General features: G+C 41.0%; 2 protein-coding genes across 3 annotated transcripts; one reads left to right on the top strand and one right to left on the bottom strand.

Annotated features, from left to right (window-relative positions):
- The first annotated feature begins 6,299 nt into the window (after positions 1–6,299).
- On the top strand, positions 6,300–10,038 carry tbpl1 (TBP-like 1). Its single transcript, XM_079572100.1, has 7 exons — positions 6,300–6,435; positions 7,097–7,324; positions 7,387–7,469; positions 7,555–7,618; positions 7,706–7,809; positions 8,112–8,206; positions 9,104–10,038. The coding sequence occupies exons 2-7, from the start codon at positions 7,190–7,192 to the stop codon at positions 9,187–9,189; spliced, it is 567 nt and encodes a 188-aa protein (XP_079428226.1). The 5' UTR covers positions 6,300–6,435; positions 7,097–7,189; the 3' UTR covers positions 9,190–10,038.
- Positions 10,039–10,253: 215 nt separating this feature from the next.
- Positions 10,254–14,276, bottom strand: slc2a12 (solute carrier family 2 member 12). 2 transcript variants are annotated; one of them, XM_079572037.1, is made up of 6 exons: positions 14,156–14,276; positions 13,559–13,664; positions 11,508–12,791; positions 10,801–10,923; positions 10,600–10,732; positions 10,254–10,534 (listed from the first exon to the last, which is right to left on the bottom strand). In XM_079572037.1, exons 2-6 carry the CDS (start codon positions 13,644–13,646, stop codon positions 10,447–10,449), a joined length of 1,716 nt encoding a protein of 571 aa, XP_079428163.1. In that variant the 5' UTR covers positions 13,647–13,664; positions 14,156–14,276; the 3' UTR covers positions 10,254–10,446. The 2 variants fall into 2 exon arrangements, with proteins under 2 accessions (XP_079428163.1, XP_079428164.1); XM_079572038.1 differs by lacking the exon at positions 14,156–14,276 and adding an exon at positions 13,783–13,850.
- Positions 14,277–14,708: the final 432 nt, after the last annotated feature.

Raw genomic sequence — 14,708 nt, 5'->3', positions numbered from 1 at the left:
ATTGTACCCAGACCCTTGGCTTTACAAGTTTGGTCCGGAAACAATACAACAGATAAGTCCAGTAAACTCCCTGAACTCTGAAGGAGGACACGGCCCGCCAGTGTTTTTTATCCCCACACAATATATCTGACACAGCTTTATGGGCCTACACTTAAACGACTTCCTGTAGAGCCTCCAACATTGGGAATTAAGATCTTCCTTGTTTTATTCCTCTTTGTTTTCTCTTTGAACTATTCCTGAACCGTTGCTGTTACTTTTTCCCATGTTCTCACACACCAGGGGCGGCCTCTTTGTGGAGGTCTCCCGGTGTCCACCACCACCACCACCACCACTTACATTGTCTTTTGGAGCGACTGTAAAGCAAAAGCTGCTTGAACATGATAAGTATTCGACCCTGTTCGCGTATCCATTTGTGAATCCTATTCTCTTTCTTTGCATGACTAAGACGGGGTTACTAATGAGCGCATGTTCGGATGATGGAGCCTTTTTCCAAGAATCTTTTCTCCCAAACGCCCGTGGCCTTTGGATGACTCCCCAAGGAGACCATTAATTCAGATATCAGTTTGAGTGTGTGTGGGCATGTGTTTGTGTGCACAGGCGAGGAGATATTCGCTATAGTTGCATTGTCGTAGATCACAGACAAAATAATTAGCAATGATTGCGTCTGCTTTGCCGGTGAATAGCGACAGTTTATGCAGGGGACAAATTGGAGCGGACATAAAGACAACAGGCGTTATCACTTGTCCCCCTTCCTATCATCTCTCCGCACCTCGGCCTCAGTCTGCACCCCAAAACATCCTTCTGTGTCATCACCTCCACCCCCGCCTCACCTCTCTTCAGATCCTACACAGGGAGAGACTCTGGGGTTTTAGACTCACATAAAAGACACTAATGATTCAGTTTATTCAGCTGAATTAATGTGTTGATGTATGATGAGTGTCTTTGGAAGCCTCTCCGCTACATCGGTAGAATAATGATTCCATTGTGTGTACTGTAATATTGCGTTTCTCAACACACATGATTTATAATTATAAACCAGTTAGATGATGTGGTCGCTAAGGAGTTCAAGTTCAAGTTTATTTATATAGCACAAACTAATTCCTAGCTTTCCTAATGCACTACAACCATCCTTAAAATCCCTGATAATGTGGTACCCTATCCCAGTGTATTCAGCTACAAAAGGGCAGATAAAACACTTCTTATTTTTCCAACAAATTTTCTTAAGTTTTTCCTTCGAAATTTTCCATATTTTTCCCATTTTTTTTCTTAAATTACCCTTCTTTTTTTCCCTCCCTCAATTTTTCTCCCCAATTTGTCAAATTTCCCCCCCAATTTCTTTACCAATTTTGTCCCTAATTTTCCCAGTTTTTCCCCCCATGTTTTTCCCCACATTTTTCAAAATTTTCCCCCCAAATTTTTCACTTTTTTTTTTCACTTAAAAAAACGCTCTTGAGGCAAATGGACGACCATGGAAAGATCCAAAGGTTGGGAACCACTGCCCTATCCTACGCTTCCATGACACTGACGCATTCTGCCCCTTCTCTTTGTGTCCAGGTGTGTAATTGAAGTTCTTTGTGACGACCTCCTCATGATGCCTTCATTGACCACTGGAAAAGTGTGTGTGTTTTTTCTCTGTCGTTTGTAAGTTGCCTATGCAGAACAACTCTTCCACATTGTTTTGGCCGTTTGTTTCGGGAGCGCTCTGTTTTCCAGTGACAGAGGAAGAGTCCACTCCACAAAGATTACACAGCTCATGCTCTGTCCAAACACTGCTGCAGTGTGTCCTGGCCGCAGCGCAGAGGCAGAATCGTATTGTTTGTCCAATGCTGTCAATGAGTGTTTTCAGAAGTAGTTTGTATAATTGGAAATGCCTTGATGTGATCTCATCTGAGGACCAGTTGACTCTTTTTTTTCTCTCTTTCTGTTCAGTTGATTAATAAAAGTTCAAATCAAACCATACTAATCTCCAGGTCAATGTGAAGATTTTTCCTGAGAATTTCTCAAAACTGAAAGAACAACCAAATCTTTTACACAAGTACAACTTCTTCAAAATGCATACAGTACATTTCCAAAGAATATGTGTGTATCACCAAATAAGAATGCTCCGCCTGGCTTGAATTTGACTAGTGACACATGTAAAAACAGCAGGTGCTTTGGGTGCTAAATGTGAAAAGATAATTCTGAGAGCGGCGTCATCGTTCCTAAGACTAGTCTAAACATAGCTTTGGGCTGAGTAGCATAACATTTGTGCAGGTGTGTTAATATTAGGCCAGTAAATCTTGTGTGATGAGTGCCGCGGTGATAATCCCTCTGTCTTCTCTTTGGCCTCTGCAGCCGTTAATGAAGTGACGTGGACTGGGCCGTCAAATCGTTGCTGCCATTTCTTTTCATTAAGTCGGGAAATGTTTAGTCTTGATCCCCTTTGTTAAATGTTATGCATAGGCAGCTGACTTAAGTGTTTTTAGATCTTGTTCCAATGTGATTTTATTGTGTGTGTGAATTATGTGGGTTGAAACAAACTCCTGCAATCAGTGACCCAAGGGCTACCTGTCATGCTAACCTCTACCCCTGTCATGTATAGATGGCCTGAACGTCCTTCCCTCCATCCCTGACACTACTTTTTGAGAGGCTTCTCTACCTGCTCCGGTACATCTGTAAGCATGTATAACTTCATGTGTGCCCCTGATGTGTGTCTTGAGCGGTCCCCCGTAAGAATGGCCTGTTATAAACACGCGGGTTGTTCCCACGTCTCTGTTTACACTGGGAGACCCCAGAGAAGAGCTACGACAGCACTGGATTCCCTCCGCTCCGCCAGCTCACACACCATCAGTCTCTGTCCCGTACACTGCACATACCACTTTTACAGTAGATCAGATGCTACATACTGTACATAGAGTAGGACATGAACACTGCTGTTTATTTAGAGTGATTTTTAGTGATAATAGTAGTCATTCGTTTAGTATAGTTGAGAAGGGGGCAAACTAAGGCCTGGGGGAGTGTATTTTTTCATTGCAGTGTGAGTTTTCAGGGCCTTCTTAAATGCACTAAACACTTGACTGCAGTGCACCCTTTTATAATCCACAATGGTGCTCTCTGTCACTGTGATTTGCCCAAAAGGCACGTATTGTTTTCTTTTAATGTGACTCCCCATCTTTTCGCTCCTATTCTCATCTAACAAAAGCATCCAGCCAGAGCTTGAGCAACCCTTATTCGGAGTTCCCACAAAGGCATCAAACCCTGAAATATTTTACAATGCTCCGGCAGGGTCTGTTAGAAGCTTTAGTGTGGATCTCTAAGTCCACTTGATTTAGATGTGTGATGTGCGCCCAACATAAACACGGGACAGCGCTCCTGATAAACATGGATAGTTTACAGGCAGAGGTGAGGTCAGCGCCACAGCTCCACATGGACTCGTATGTAGTTTTACCACAGGCCATTGGTTAAACTCGACATGTAAAGCTTTGGAAAGTTTCACTCGCTCAGGCATTTTAAGTAGTTTTACCAGTTATAGGTATTTTTACTCAAATAGTTCTCTATCCACTGTATTTTGGATGTTATATAATACACAAACATCATTCAAACACAAAGACACAAGATGGTCATGTGACTTTTGCACACCATCTGATTGGCTAGCTTGACTTAACTTAAGACAAATGGCTATTGCTCTGCCTGAAGATTTTTCACTTTTATCGTGGTGCACAGTGCAGGGCTGATATTCACTCGTCTTATCCAAGAAAAATGCTTTAGATTCCATACCATGTCTATAATAAATAGTGGTTGGCATTGTTAAATTATCACATATTTAACACAGCGTTTGCACAGTCCGCATGCTCTCACATAGACATAAGGAAATGTAACAAGCTCCCCTCTGCAATTTTGAGCTTAGGTGATCCCAGAGCTTACACTAAAGGAGTGGAAGGATGGTTTATGAAGAACCAGAGATGTGAGCACTGACTTATACTATTTCCTAAGATTAAGAACGTGCTTGAAAGTTCTTTTACCAAGGACATGATGTAAATATATGTTGAACGGCTTGAGAGGCTGTAGTGTGTCTGTGTATGTGATTATTGTAGTCTTTTTTATGAACATGAAGAGATCAATATGTTTCAGACTTTGTTATGGATGTTATGGTGATGACTGAATGAATATTTGCACTGTGTATATTGTACTTTGTAACTCTGCCCTTTCCCCCATAGGACTACGGATTATTATGATTTTATATTTATTGGTTTATTTGGCCGGGTGCATGTTAATGAACATACATGGGTCTCATGCATGTAAACACACCACACCAGATTGTAGCTAATTTTCATCCTTCCTCCACTCTCAAACACACTGTCATTCATCCTGGGCTATTGTACATGTTTTTAGTGGTCGGGGAAACTGGAGTACATGGAGGAAACCTAAGCAGACACGGGGAGAACATGCAAACTCCACACAGAAAGGCCCTGTCCATGTGGGAATCGAACCCGGGACCTTCTAGCCGTGAAAATAGTCTAAAAACATGTTTTCAGAGGAGTTACACAACCTAGTTTTTAGAGAGGTGGAATATTACTTGTAAGTACTATTACTTGGAGTTTACTTTCTCCTATTATGTAATTGTTGTTAGGCTAGTTATAATTTCTTCTGAACTCCTGACTAAATCTTTGAGTTGAAGTAACTTTTATTTTTATGTCCTTGGATATTAAGGACATACTATATGCACATCAACTGCTATATTCAATGCCACTCTTGATGCCTCCCTCCCAATTTATTGTGGCCTGGGACTGACACAAACAGTATCTGAAAGTCTTTATGACCCCTTTCGGCTTGACAGTGTATTCGTAAGTTGCTTGACAAAGGCCATTTATATCAAATACACTTTTCTTTAATGGATGAAATATCTTGCCTTTTGCCTCGTGCACTTTTTCTCCTCCACACTTAGACTAAGATAGGGAAGCTCCCTGTGATGGAGCGTCTATTTATCCAAAGACATATCTGACTCTATTAAGGCCTAAGTGCTCACATCTGTGTGTTTACATGCCGCGTCTTATGACCTAATCAGAAGAAGAGCATTGTTCCCCTGGGAAGCCCCTGCCCCAACCCAACCGGACTGTAAACATACTCCTGCGCCCTGCGTCAGCCGCACCAGCACTCACACAGGCACATACGCACCAACTATAACATGCACTAAATTCAAACCTTTATAGTAAACATCCCGGGACATCCCAACAAGGCTCGAGCGCAGAATGGATGGGAATAAGACCGCGAGGATATATTTCAATGTGGGAAGCCCAGGAGGATCCAAGAGCAATATGGTAACCAGGGAGGACGAACAATAACAAAGGCTGAATCATAAAGAAGCTATTTTGTGTTTTATTTGGGGATGATCCAGCCATGAGAAGAGTGTTTCAATTAGAAAAGTGCCTATAAACCTTCAGTGCATAAATGAACACAAGTTATGTTTATATAGGCAAATATAGGCTGATGTGTTTTATTGTGTCTAAAAAACGTTGCATCAGGACTAAGTTCATTTTATACCCTAAATGTAGAATGGTAATAACATAAAATGAAATAAAATACATACAGTTATTGGCTATTGCATCAGAAAGAATAAAATCTAAAAAGATACCATCTCAAAATGTTTCATCCGAATTGTGATCACCTCATTGATCAATAATTTGTCCTCATTTTACTTCATAATTTTATAGGCTAAGCTCTTCTTCTGTGAATGTATGTTGATATGTATAGTTATTAAATCATTTGCCTTACTTTAACTGAAATGTTTCTATATTTTACCCTTCAACTTGAACGCTATGGCCTTAAAACCAAATTAGGTACTTTTTCCTAAATCCATAAACGTGTCAGTTTCATAATCTAACTGGAGCATTGAGCAAATCCTGGCTGACATTTTGGAATTGCATCCATTGACTAACTTCATTCATGAGTCACACAGCGGCTGTGTATTATCTCAGTGATAGCACAAACATTGACAGCCTAAACTGCTGGCCTTTGTGCTTGCTGCAGGTTTTCCCCTTTGTGGGTGACAATGAGAATCCATTTTAGAATGTATGTCAACGTTGCATAATAAAACTGATTTAAAAAGTGTACGTAAAATAGAAATAGCTTCCCCACACACTAAAAAACTCAAAATGTTCACCCTCTGTGCAGTTTTAAAACTGCCCTATTTTAATGCGCCACAAGGGGGCAGTGTTACTTGAGATATTCCCAAACAAAATTAGTCAAGGATTTTACATAACCTATAGTTTCATGCTTTGGGGCATTTGTTTATTTATTTGTAGCGTATAACCCTGCAAATACTAAAGCGAACTGATCTCCCTCAATGAACGCACGCTTTACTTGCACGGAAGTTGTTGCCAGCCAAGTGGTTGTGTTTTGTTTTGGAGATCGAACAGGAAACACAGCCTTCTCCAGAGAAAAGGGGTTTGTGCTATGGTTAGTGTACAATTCCTGTTTTAGATGCATTATAAGTGGTTCATGGCGAGATTATGTGGACCGGGAAAAAAATCTATTTGACAAATCTATCTTTAGCTTGCCTGCTCAAGTTTGAAGATATAAAAAGCGTTTTAGCTAGCTATGCTAATAACTTTTCATTCATTGTGTAGCTGCTTTTGTTGATGTCTACCGGGTATACTACTGTATATTTCAATTCTATTGATAGCCGTGTGGTTCCCGCGTTGTAATAACCTGTGGTTGTTTTCTTGTCGTCACAGGTTTTGAAATAACAGTGCAGAAAGTATTGCAGAATTTTGTTTGGCTAGCTGAGCTAATGGCTAACACCTCTTTTCATTAGAAGCTTTATTGTAGCCTTGCTTTTATAAAAGCCCTCGGCACATATACCTAGCAAATCCAACATTGTGATGTTGTAGAGTCTTTCTAAGCATCTTGCATTTCTGGACTGCAGACAGTTATCAACAAAACGTCTCCATAGCATTTATGGAGTTTACATTCTTTCTGTCACTGTGTAATGCTAACAATAAAGCTGCATATGAAGTTGTCAGAAATAATATTATCATATCAAGGTTAAAGGACAGGATGTGTGCAGTGTGTTTTTAACTTGGTAAAACTAAACTAGAGTTTTTTTTTAATATTCCAGCCCCTGGTGATGACAGTGGGGACTATTATGAGGCTGTAAAAACAAAACAAAAAAACCTCCCCTTCTGACCCTTTTTGTACTGCACACTTCCTGATGGATTCCAACAACGATGAGGCCCTTGATATTATTGTTACCAACGTGGTGGCGACTTTTAGGACCAGGTGCCACCTAAATTTGCGCACCATTGCTTTAAATGGAATCAATGTCATCTATAAGCCTGAATTTGGGGTAAGTGATTCAGAGCTCAGTCGTATGTCAAGCTTTATGTTTACTTGTGATTCCTATTTCAGAAAGTACTCATAAAGCTGCGCAAGCCCAAGATAACAGCCTCAATATGGTCATCAGGGAAAATCATCTGCACTGGCGCAACAAGGTAGAAAATAAGATGCATCTCGTATCAGGCCTACAAAGTAATAAGTTTAACCTTTCTAACATTGTATTGTTGTTCTGTCATCTAGTGAGGAAGAGTCCAAGTTGGGTGCTCGCAGATTAGCCCGCTATTTACAGAAACTAGGCTTTAAGGTGATATTATTTTTGCTGTTTAATTATATTGTGGACTTATTATTTCTTTGGGTAAAAAAATCACACTTTTGTCCATGTTTTATTCAGGTGAATTTTTCAGCCTATAAGGTCGTCAATGTTCTGGCAGTTTGTTCGATGCCCTTTGCCATCCGTTTGATAGACTTTACCAAGAAGAACCGGCCCATAGCAAGGTAATGGGCTCTGCATTCTATATTGTACTGTTCACTCACTTTGATTGTGTACCTGGTCATGTTGTGCATTCCAGCCTAACCATAGTAGTCATAACTAAAACATTAATTGTGTTGTATTGTGGAAGATTTATAATAGTTTGCTTGGATTGGGTGACCTCTTGTGGACACTCTCTGCTTCATTCTTTCTTCCATTTGTGATTATAGTGCATGACCAACTCAAAAGTCAAACATAAGCTGCATGTTTATAGTTTTGTTACTCTGTATGTTTTCTCCAAGTTAATGCATTATCTTTTCCTGTGCAGTTATGAACCAGAACTCCATCCTGCTGCCACTTATAGAATCAAAACTCTCAAGGCCACAATTCAAGTGTTCTCCACTGGCAGTATCACAGTCACAGGTACCCAAAACTACACAAAATAAAGCATTGTTTGCTAAGTATTGCCATGGGTAAAATAGTAGTTATTGTAAAGCGTAAAACTGTTGCTGTTCAGTCAGCCATCGCACTAACGGACCAGCAACAGTTGGTACTATATATTATATTTTACAACAACTGAAACAACCATTAACCAAGACAAGAATCCTGGCCTAAAATAACTGAACTTAATTATTCCTATCCTTGTCAGCTACAATGTAGATTCTACATGGTAAATTAATTCAACCAGATTACGATTTCACACTAAATGAATTTTGCAATAACCCTGTTCAGCTCATCCCTAATTTTGTGAGGCTGTCTGCATGTGGAAAAAAAACAAATGTTCTGTTGACCTAAGATTTGTTTGTTCTAAACCCACACCCTGTGCATGTGGTATTTGTGGTAATTGAGGCCACACCGTAATACTGTAGTCTATAACAACATGGAAATCCCTCTGTACTAACCTAATTCTCCCAAGAATTTCATAGAAGTAAGAGTTCATGGCCACTTTCGATGACGCAATTCAAGTAGAGACACAATTCAAAGTGAGACCCCAATGTGGGGACCCCAGTGGCCTCCATTATTTGTCAATGGAAGAAGTTCAAAACCACCATGACTCTTAGAAACAACTTTTTTGTGCGTAGATTCATTAGATTTTTTTAACAAAATGTAGGAAAAGTATAGGGGTGTGTATACTTTCCGGATGCACTGTACGTTGTCTGGGGTAAATGCCCTGCTAAACGTTTCCCACGTAAGCTAGAAGTTTGGTGAAACCCACACCAAACTTATATGTATATGTATATGTATGTATGTATAATATTATGTAATAAGTAATCCACACTTTTTTGTCCTCTTCCCCTCCCACTGCCATTTATTCTCCAGGCCCAAATGTACAGAACGTAGCTACAGCTGTGGAGCAGGTCTATCCACTACTGTTTGAGTGTCAGAAGCCTCTGTGTAAGAAATGAAGACTGGAAGAGGTACAGCAGGAGGGCGTGGCATAAAGACCTGTGACAAAGCACCTTAATCTGGGACCTGTTTCCTCACATGCCTCCACAGACAAACTCCTCACAAGCTTTCCATGTTTGACACCGGTTTATTTTAACAGCAAAACCATACATTTTTTCACAAACTCACTTGAAAACCACATATTTTAGCCCCAGTAGTCAACTCTGCACCCTTTATGAGCATAATACTTGGTTATTCATATAGGTAAAATTGTCAATGCCGCTGGGACATTTTAATGACAAGAATGTATAGCGTTAAAATATATTATGTGCCGTTTAATGAGAGAAACAAAAAAATAAGACGACTGAACACTTTTTTGTTTGCTCCAGAGTGCAACAAAATCTCCAAAGTCTAGTCTGTCATTTACTCTACTTCTTGGAAACCGTCCGTCAGTGAATAATAACCTCTTAAACTCTGTAAAATGTAATCATTCTATTCCCATTCTGCAAGTTTTTTGTGCTTACTTTAACTTTGATTATGCATTATTTTCCACATCTTCGAGGTAGTTGTGAAATAAACCATCCATATTTTATAAATCAAACCAGAAAGGCGTTCACTTAAATAACACTGCATAAATAGTTAAAACTGCATAACATGACTCAAGTGTTCACAGTGATAATGCGCAAAGCAGCAGCAAAGTCTTTGCTTTAAAAAAAAAAAAAAATTATCGGATGCCATTACCTGTGTAAATATAGTATATAATGTATGTGTAAGTGGTAATGTTGACTAAATGTTGTACATTGTTTTAATAATGTTTTATTGAGTGCTGTTTGAACCATATTTATGGCACTTATTCAGTATTTTGTATTTTCTATAAAAATAAAGTTAAACCTGTTAACGTGTATAAAAACATTTGTCTTAATATAGCAATGTCAAATATTATGGTTGACATTGCTTACAAAAAGTTTGAAATTCATGCTTAGATAAATGTATGTTTTAGAAAATGGCAGGATCAAATGTCTTACTGTGGTAATACAAAAATCACAAAGGAATGCTAATAAGGCGCGATATGATTATCGACTAATAATGGGTATTTAATACTTGGTCTTGTGTACTATAATGTCCATTTTCTTTTTCAACAGTGATGGGATGGATTCCCTTTTAATATTTAACAGTCTCACAGAAACATTACACAAAGTGTATGTAGAAACTGATGCAAAGAACTCGAGAGTGTGAAGTGGACCCTGAACATTGCTTTGTGGTGCTGGATGTAACAGTTATGGACATCCTTGTGGCCTGCTGGAGCCGCTCATAAGACACTCCTGAGTCGGTCTCTTCGTACACAGTCTCACCTCAGAGTAGTTTCTGAAATGGAATAAGTGTTTAGTCTAGTGTAAAAGCATTTTAAAGTTCTCTATCAGCATATTTACTTCTTAGCCAGCTCCTTGGAAATCTCCTCCAGAGTTTGGCCTTTAGTGTCAGGGACACAGAGAATGACAAACACCAAAAGAACAAGGCACATCCCTGAATACAGGAACAACATGGTGGGCAGCCCCGCTATTTCTGAAAAACAAATAATTTGCATCAGCATTTCTGATAAGTAGCTACAAAGTTTACCTGCACACGTTTACCTGTTACTGTTAGGAAGGTCATAGAAATGAGCAGGTTTGTGGCCCAGTTCACTGCTCCCACCACAGATGCTGCCCTGCCCCGGACACCCATGGGAAATATTTCACTGATCACCACATAGGCCACTGCAAAAACATACAAAATGCCTGAGTGCCTCAGGACCTTTGTCCTCGATAAGTTAATAAAATATTGTATTACTAAATACATTTACAATGTTTTTACAGCCACTTGCAGGTCAGGTTGACCCACTGCAGCGGCACAGCTCAGTTGCAGCGGCTCAGGAGTAACACCTTAACGCTATTTCGTTGTACGCTTGTACAATGACAAATAAAGCACTTACTTATTTACTACTTATATTTGTTATCATGGGTTTGTTCAATGTCAACTCATCATACTGTAGATCAGTGGTTCTCAACCATTTAGTTTGCGATCCCCAGTATAACAGTCGTCGTTGTTACAAACCCCCCACAGGGCACTTTTCTATTGAAGATACGTGGGCCAAATGCCTCCCATATGACCTGGCAACCTCTGAAATGATCAGAGAAGCCCATTTCAGGTTGGTAACCACTAGATGTAGGTCAAGGAAATAAACTGCTCTGGCTGGTTAATCTGGTATTTCAGGTTTTGTGGTCAAATGAGTTTGACTGATGCAAAGTGAAATATAAATAATGTCTTGTTAATGTTTTGGCAGTGAGGAAGTGGTTCTTACTTGGCCCAAGACTGAAAGAGAAGCCCGCCACATAGACCAATAATGTGATCAGAGAAGCCCATTTCAGAGAAGAGGGCAGTGTGCGAGTCCGTTCATCCAAAACACTTTGACTGTTCTTTCTGAGAGTCCTCTGTACCTCCTCTGTGGCCCACGTGCTTGGGACAGTTTTCATATAGAAGGTGCCATTGTCCAGTTCAGCAGCAGTGCTGTTTATGTCCCACCTCCAGAGTGTATTGTTGTCCATAGTGTGGCTTTTACACAGGCTGCTGAGGTGAGTGTGGCTCTGGAGTGTTAATGTCCCCAGAGTGGCCAGAGACAGCCCCATGACTACTGCACCCGCACACAGGAAGCTCTTGGGGCCCACGCGGTCCACCAGCATCACAGCTGGAATGGTTCCGACTACTTTGACCACTCCAAAGCCCGTGGAAGCCAGCGTGGCTGCGTCGTCACTGGTGAAGCCCATGCTGCGCAGCAGAGGGGAGGCGTATGAGAGGATGTTGGGCTGACCAGTGGCCTGCTGCAGAAACACTAATGCTACACCCGTTAGCAGCCGTGCTCTCAGGTTAGCTTTGGAGCTAAACAACTCTCTGAAACTATACTCTGACTCCTCCTTCAGTCCTGCCTGGATGTCCCGCAGTTCCATGTCCATATCCTCATGTACTCCTCTCATTTTGCTCAGGACAAGCCTGGCCTTCTCTACGTTCCCCTGAGTAACCAGGAAGCGAGGGCTGGGTGGAAGAAACAAGAATGCCCCAAACTGCAGCAATGCCGGGGGAATGACCAGTCCAAATGTAAAGGTCCAGCCATGAGGAACGGCAGCAAAGGCATAACTACAGCTGAACCCCAGCATCACCCCCAAGACCAACATGAACTCATACAGTGTGATGAACAGGCCCCGCCTCTCTCTGGGGGAGATCTCAGCGATGTACAGACATGCTGCTGTCCCTGACAGACAGGTGCCCATGCCCACAACCACACGGCCCAGGGTCAGAGACACAAGAGACGTAAAGGCGATGAGGACGACTGTCCCGACCACCACCAGTGCAGCACTCAGCAGCAGAGAGCAGCGGCGGCCGTAACGGTCCAGGATGGGCCCTCCAGCCAGACAGATGAAGAGGGCTCCGACCACATGAGCACTGACCAGCACCTCCTGCTCCTGACAGGACAGAGAGAGGCTGCCCCGCAGCTGCAACAGCACCCCTGAGGTCAGCCCCATCTCATAGCCCAGCATCAGGCCGCTCAGGTTAGCCACCATGGCCGCAACCACCACACGCCAGCTACAGCCTGCACAGACACACAAATGTAGTTATTCTACAGAGAATGTGAAATAGTTCTATACTACACAGCTCCATATTTATCTAAAGTCATGCGACTAATCCATCATCCTGCATTTCTGTGTGCATGCAACAAAAAGTTAAGTAATAAGATACAAGGTGTGCTCCCTCCAGCTTTAATACAGTGCTGACTGAGCAAAATTAAAGGTCAGAGGTCCACTGGAAGAATGCTTAAACAGTCCTGTAGCTAAAGTCTGCAGGAAACACTAACTAACACTCACTAACTTCTACATTTGTAATTAGGGATACAACATGTGTAATAAACAACTTTCTGCAGATTGTTTTTAAAGATTTCACAAAATGTTGGTTGTGAGCCAGATGTGGTTTGCTTAACCTGCTACAAGTGCTTCATGAGTAATCAGTGCTTGAGACAGTGTGTGTGAGTTACCCTTTGAGCTTAATAGCCAATAATGATCAATATGCACAAAGTCACACTCACACTTTGTAGTGCACTGATTACACAGTCCAACTGATTGAAATAGATTGGTAAAGGAATAGTTAAAGTGCTAAGTTAAAGTCGGTAATTTATGTACCTATTATTACTTATTAACAGAGCCAGTGCCAGTCGTAATATATATATATATATATATATACTAATATTATATTTATCAAATAAGTACATTTTATTCCATAGCTTGTAGTCCAGTAAAGAGTTACACTTACACATGTGCACACAGTTACTCTAAAATCATCTACATGTGTGCACTGTTGCATTACCTGTCAGTTTGGATGGGCTTTGCACCTGGGATCCATCTTTAAGAGTTTCTGTGCAGGAGCTATCACTGGCCATCTTCTTCCTGGTCATTTCTATCGTCAGCAAACCCTGATAACAGCAGTTACGATTATTATGATTGCATTAGGCAATAATAGAAACTTTGAATTAAAGATAACACAATTCAAAATTACTTATATATATTTTTTTCTCATAAAACAATACATACCAGTCCTGGGGGTCTTACTTTTAGCAACTAACCAGTTTCAACATTGGCCCTGGGCACCTTATGTCCTGATCTGTTCCCTCTAAGCTGCTGAACGTTTGACTTAAGTGGTTACTAATACAGTTCTGCCCAGCTGCACATGAATAACAGGAGTATAATGAACGTGTTTATCAATCTAAATGCCTATGATATGAGTAATACCATGTTAGTACAGTACTGTATAATCCTGCCACGAATGACACAAAAACACCGGCATTGCAAAGAATAATACTAAGTTTTGTGCATAAACAAACTCTACCTATAGGGGCTGACCCACAGGCGCGGTTATGTCTCCCCAAAACTTGGCTAAACAGTTTGTCCCGGGACAGTGTCCTACCTGCACTCGGCGGCTGTTCGGCTCCTGTCGGCGTCAGGCTCTTTTCTCTATCGCTCCATTGAGACGAGCGTCACTTTTGATAGTAACTTTTTTCTTCTCTCTCAAGTCTTTGATTCGCTCGTGTCGGTGCACGCGCTCTGCTTGTTTTGGCGATGCATTTCTTTGACCCCGCCCATTGCTACTCGAACCACCAATAGGAGCAGTGTTAAGCACCCCGACGCTTGTGTCCTATTCGTCCACAGAAAATGTTCCAGGCTTCATTTTTTTGGTGTTAAATTATGACAGTTATAAATTGGCCTAATGGAAATAGAGAATATCTTGAGTGGTTTACATACTAGAACAACACCGATTCAATTGTTTGACTGCATTGTGGCTGCTGTACCAAGACTGCCATGAGGACTATCCTGTAATATTATTCAACACAAGTATTTGAGTAAATTCTGGGCAATGATTTATAATTCATGACAGCTGATTCTTCATGAGCTTTAGTGGGTGTTCTTTAATGTGACATGTTGTGGTTCAAGGTAAAGAGTAAAAAAAAAAAAAAATCTGT

The sequence above is a fragment of the Gobius niger genome, assembly GCF_951799975.1.
Source record: "Gobius niger genome assembly, chromosome: 15".
Classification (NCBI taxonomy): Eukaryota; Metazoa; Chordata; class Actinopteri; order Gobiiformes; family Gobiidae; genus Gobius; species Gobius niger.
This window is presented reverse-complemented; position numbering and strand designations above follow the sequence as displayed.

What these genes read in the sequence shown, in the direction of transcription:
- slc2a12 (XM_079572037.1), bottom strand. Translation starts at nt 13,646, where the DNA reads ATGACCAGGAAGAAGATGGCCAGTGATAGCTCCTGCACAGAAACTCTT. An exon ending in AAGCCCATCCAAACTGACAG is followed by an intron (nt 12,792 to 13,558) that starts GTAATGCAACAG and finishes GTGTCTGTGCAG; the next exon opens with GCTGTAGCTGGCGTGTGGTG. An exon ending in CTCTTTCAGTCTTGGGCCAA is followed by an intron (nt 10,924 to 11,507) that starts GTAAGAACCACT and finishes ATGTTTTTGCAG; the next exon opens with TGGCCTATGTGGTGATCAGT.
- tbpl1 (XM_079572100.1), top strand. Translation starts at nt 7,190, where the DNA reads ATGGATTCCAACAACGATGAGGCCCTTGATATTATTGTTACCAACGTG. An exon ending in TCTATAAGCCTGAATTTGGG is followed by an intron (nt 7,325 to 7,386) that starts GTAAGTGATTCA and finishes TTCCTATTTCAG; the next exon opens with AAAGTACTCATAAAGCTGCG. An exon ending in ATCTGCACTGGCGCAACAAG is followed by an intron (nt 7,470 to 7,554) that starts GTAGAAAATAAG and finishes TCTGTCATCTAG; the next exon opens with TGAGGAAGAGTCCAAGTTGG.